Source organism: Poromitra crassiceps (genome assembly GCF_964638095.1).
Source record: "Poromitra crassiceps genome assembly, chromosome: 14".
Taxonomy (NCBI): domain Eukaryota; kingdom Metazoa; phylum Chordata; class Actinopteri; order Beryciformes; family Melamphaidae; genus Poromitra; species Poromitra crassiceps.
This window is the reverse complement of record NC_139633.1, coordinates 24,641,897-24,647,215: the sequence shown is the minus strand read 5'-3', so window position 1 is coordinate 24,647,215 and position 5,319 is coordinate 24,641,897. Positions and strand designations below refer to the sequence as shown.

Genomic DNA, 5,319 nt, shown 5'->3' with positions numbered 1-5,319 from the left:
CTGTTGACAGACACTTGTCTAAAAACAGCCTCAAGGGGGAGAAAATGTTGGCAATCTGGCTTTTGGGTATTTTGCAGATTTTTTTTGTATGTGGATGGATTATTAATTTGCCGTATGCCCAAATTCACATGCTCTGTTAATGAAATAAAAGAAGAATATACAGACACGTATATATACATATATATATATATATATATGTGTGTGTGTGTGTGTGTGTGTGTGTGTGTGTGTGTGTGTGTGTGTGTGTGTGTGTGTAAATAGCGACAGTCTGCTGTTGAAAATGAAACGGTGGCCAGTAAGGGCGTTGCGGTCGGGGGTGCCTTAAACACCGGAGAGAGTCCACTTCCCCGTGTGTTCAAAGTCTAAGTCACATTTAACATTTTCTGTCTCATTGGCGTAACGTTTTCAAATGAACCGACATTTTCAAATTGACGTTGGAAGTGCTTCTGTGCTGGAGGACTTGTTGATGAAGTGCTGATATGAAATGTATTTTTGATTCACAAACGCCATAATTCAACGCGTCTGTGTTTTGCAGAAACGTAACATGACAACATTTTATTCAGGTGATGAGGTTGCCGTTTCCCCAGGTGACAGAGTGACGTCTCCTCTCTCTCTCTCTCTCTCCTCCAGGTGAGAAGCCGTACAGGTGCACGTGGGACGGCTGCGACTGGCGTTTCGCCCGTTCGGACGAGCTGACGCGTCACTACCGCAAACACACGGGCGCCAAACCCTTCCAGTGTGCCGTCTGCTCGCGCTCCTTCTCCCGCTCCGACCACCTCGCCCTGCACATGAAGAGGCACCAGAACTAACAAGACACACACACAAGCGCACGCACACGCACACACACACACACACACACACACACACTACGAACACACAAGCACTATGTTGAACCATGTCACGCAACCCTGCACATCCCCCCCCCCTCCACACACACACACACACACACACACACACACAATGTTACAAGCTGTCTCATGCAAAGCAGCCTTCACTGACACCATAGCTCCCCCGGGTGCTGCTCTAGTGCTAAAACGGTGTGCTAACCTAGCCACACAAACGTGTTGCTCTTAATGGAGAGTGGGTAGATTTGGGGGATGGAAAGTGTAAAGACAATGGGCGGATTGAAATCTTTGCTCCCTTAAACACCAGATAGGTGTAAGATTTGATTTGTTTGGAGGAAAACAAAGAAGAATAAAATAAAAAAATGTAGCTCCGATTCGTGTTTCCAGCCCTTTGGGACTGTCTAGTATGACTGGAATGAAAGCATTTACCACTGAAAACTTGTAAAGGTTTTGTCTCTGTTCTACCTTTTAGAACTGGCTTCACGATTGTTTTATATATATATATATATATATATATATATATATACTATATATATATATATATATATATATGAAGATATATAGAATATATATATATATATATATATATATATATATATATATATATATATATATATATATATATATATATATATATATACAGTATATATATATATATATATATATATATATATATATATATATATATATATATATATATATATATATATATATATATATAAAGTGGAAGCTCTTTTTTTGTTGCAAAACTAGTCAAGCCAAATCTTTGTTTACTTGTTGGTTTATATAACTGGAAGATCCAGAGTTTTTTTTATTTTTTTTACCAATCCTTCGGTTTGCACTAGAATTGGTCAATTTGTCCGAGCCCTTTTGGCCCGGAGATCTCATTCACCACTGGAACGATCACTATCGCTACTGGACTCTTGTTTCTTTGAACACTCAAATACTCTGAACACTACACACAAATCACTGCTTGGCAGGCAGATATTAAAAATGTAAGCCTAGTGTACCCCAGAGAGAGGGAAGATGGCGCAGGGAGAGAGAGAGAGAGAGGGGGGAGGGCAGAGAGAAATATGTCTTATTTTAGCGAGAGGAGACCTGAGAATGAGAGAGAGAGAGGGGAGCTGGATGGTTGCTAAAGAGCAGCAATTAAGTGATGAATTATTTAGTTTGTGTTTCGATGGATATTCAACCAGAGAAACTGTCAGTAAAACATAGACATATCCTAGAGCGAAAATATCTGTATCCATAGCTGTACTCGGAGGTGCGTGGCTTAAATCGAAAGTGGGAGGGGTTTGGACTGAAAGTGGGTGTGGCTTAAGTTGTGCTGTCAGTTCAGCATCCTGAGTTGCACCAAAAGGTTCAAAAGTATGGCTAAAAAAAGTGGTATCGAATGAAGTGCTGTACTCTATTTTATATCAATCTCACTTTAAGGCTACTGGTATTGGTACTGGTATGATCGTACTTTTTTTTTAACAACACCCAGCCCTAATGTGGATATTGACACATTGTACTCGGCTGGTACTCGTACTCTGTACCGGATACTCGTACCATCTGAGTACTTGGCTCAACCCTACCAGATACAGAGTTCAACACAAATGACTATTTGATGATGCACAATCCTAAATGAACCATCCATGGGCATCTGGGATAGATCGAGGATTGAGGGACTGTCTTAAAAAAACAAACGTATTACTTCTCATCTATCCAACGTTTTGCTTCTTTCCAGTGTTTTAACCAAAGTAACTTCTCGCGACTCAAACGTCTTCATCAACAACTTATTGTTTTAAGTGCCTCCTCCTCTGCTTTATATGCATTTGATCAATGGTAGCAAAGAGGTGATCAATTTAGACAGTTCTTTGAACTCACACGGTGCTGTTTCTTTTTGTTGTGAGATCTGTTCCATCTCTATCTATACTCTGCTTTACACAGTAATTCCCTTTGAAACCACGAGGTCACCCCGTCATCCGGGCCCACGGAAACTAGAATGTAACAACTTGTCTTGACTTTAGCAAACTATTCTTTTTCTTGGAGGGTTTTCACTCTCGGGACTCTGTACACAACTACTACTACTACAACAGCTATATAAACCAATCCAACATGGACAATGCGTTGTTCTTGTACATCAGTGTCCATTTTGGTTGTTTGATTTAGCCCGCATCTCTAACTGTATTTGTTCATTCACTGCAGGTAGCATAAAGATAATATAGCACTGTAATGTATCATGGTAAATCTGACTATTTATTTGATTGTGTAGAAGTGGGGTTGGATCAGATCAATAACCATTTTCTCCCCAACTAAAAATGCCTTAATGTAAATATATATGCACTGTAAATATCTCTTGATTTTTGTTTTCCTCTTTTCTTATTAGTTTTGTTTTGTAAACAAACGGGCAGAGAGGAAAATGCCCCGCATCCAAACCTATTTGAGCCTTTTCTTGTTTTCGTGTCATGAGATATTTTGATGCCATTGTTTTATATTGTCCTTTGAACAACTTTTTTTTTTTTTTTTTTGTTGTGGTAAACGTTCCAAAGACAAAAGTTGTTTCTTTTCAACTGAGTGAAGCCAATCCTAATAAAGTCAACTGACACTTTTACAGACTTGATGAATTGGGAGACTTTTTATTTTACTCACTTAGTAACAAAGTAGCAAACTTCAGGACCTAGGTGTGTCCGGGCCAGTGTTGGGCAAGTTACTTTCAAAACGTAATATAGCCTACTACATATTACTAGTTACTTTCATTTGAAACTGGTATAATATTACTGAAATCCTATTGGCAATAAGTTATATTACTGAGTTACTGCTAAAAGTAATATATTACATGTAATATTTTACTTTTGTAATGAGTTACCCCCAACACTGGTCGGGGGATAGAAGTTTGGGGTCGATTGTTGCTGTAAGGCCATGTTCACATTACAGGCAAATCTGATTTGCTGATAAAGTCATTAATCATCATTATCTTGATTGGTTTCCCAAATCTGATTTGGGAGTGTGTCCACACTGCCACAAATCTGATTCTCAAGTTGGATCTGTGTGTCCAGACCTAAACAGCCGACGTGGGCATCAGTAAATACATACGTTGATGACGTGGTTTTCCTGCGCAGAAGCATTTGATGACGAGTTGCGTCAGTTGAGATTTGGTGGATCTGCGCGTCCGCACTGAAGTCACATCAGTCGAAAGCAGATTGGAAACTACCTCCATTATGTGGTTTGGGACAAGTGACACAAATCAGACTTGGAGCGTCCAGACTCATAAAACCAATCTGGATAAAGTCATTAATAGGTCACTAAAGTTCACAAATCAGATTTGGCCTCCTAGTCTGAACATGGCCTAAGCGATTCTGGAGGACGGATTGAGTCAACACGGTTCTCATTCCCAAGTAGGCTAGTCAAATAGCGGCTCTTTGGGTTGGTGATCCGGTCCAGAACACCAACCCAAAACGTCAGCGTTTAACGACTTGGGAATGAGAACAGTGTTGACTCAATCCTCTGAGTTCTGCCTCCTGATTGGATGAAGTGGGATGCGGTTTACCACAGTGACCCATGACCCATGAGTCATGACCATACACTATATCACATCAGTGATTGCTGTCACAATATAGAGCTATTTAACACTTATTTTAACTAAAAGAAAGAAAGAAATCGCTTACAGCAGCTGGGGCTGACAACAGGGTAGAGCTGTGTGAGCAGCAGTGCTGTGTAGGTAGAGAAGAGAGACAACACAACATCACTAAAACAACAACAAGGCCTAAATGAAACATCTGTGATGGCAGGTGCCCGCTTCATAAGCCCAGAGACCCAACCACACTCACTGTAATCTTTCAAAATCTGGATTTCAGTTTCGGACTTGAGTACCGTAAATGCTTCTCCAAGTATGAGATTTCAACATTACATCTTAGAAACTACCGTGGAGATTAGAGAGGCACAGAGAGAGATGCGAAGGGGAAAGTCAAAGGAGGAGAGAGGGGAAAGAATGGGAGATGAGATGAGCTCTCGGCTGGGACCTGCAAGTAACCTGCGGCACCCTTGCTGATCAACAAACAATAGGCCTTTGATATCGCAGCGGGAGACAATGGACAAGAAAATAAATTTGACCACCACTCGGGGACTTAGAGGGGAATCCCACCACACTCGCTCAAACGGACGCGCAAACACGCACACGCACTCAGCATATGTTCCTGGTTTAAGTCATAAATGTGACCCAGGGTCTCGATTGTAATCTACCTCAGATGTCAGAAGAGAGGGGGATGGAGAGAGAGAGAGAGAGAGAGAGAGAGGGGGGGGGGGGGGGGCGATGAGAGAAGTGAAACGCAGAGCAATCTAAACAAAAGGATCTCCGGGGGGACCCAATCAACCGCTTCCGTCCTCCTACATCTCCTCGCAGTCTCCTCCTCCGCTCTCTTCTCATTTCATTTCATTTTCTCTTTCTTTCTTTTCTTTCCCCGTGCACCGTATCCCCCTCTCCTCCCCGGTG

At 41.4% G+C, this 5,319-nt stretch overlaps 1 protein-coding gene across 1 annotated transcript in view; it reads left to right on the top strand.

Moving 5' to 3' along the window:
* Positions 1-1,318, top strand: part of klf5a (Kruppel like factor 5a) — a 14,255-nt gene extending 12,937 nt beyond the window's left edge. Inside the window, exon 4 of the mRNA XM_083650989.1 lies at positions 631-1,318. Coding sequence (XP_083507115.1) covers positions 631-809 — 179 coding nt within the window. The 3' untranslated portion in view covers positions 810-1,318. The remainder of the gene's footprint in view (positions 1-630) is intronic.
* Positions 1,319-5,319: the final 4,001 nt, after the last annotated feature.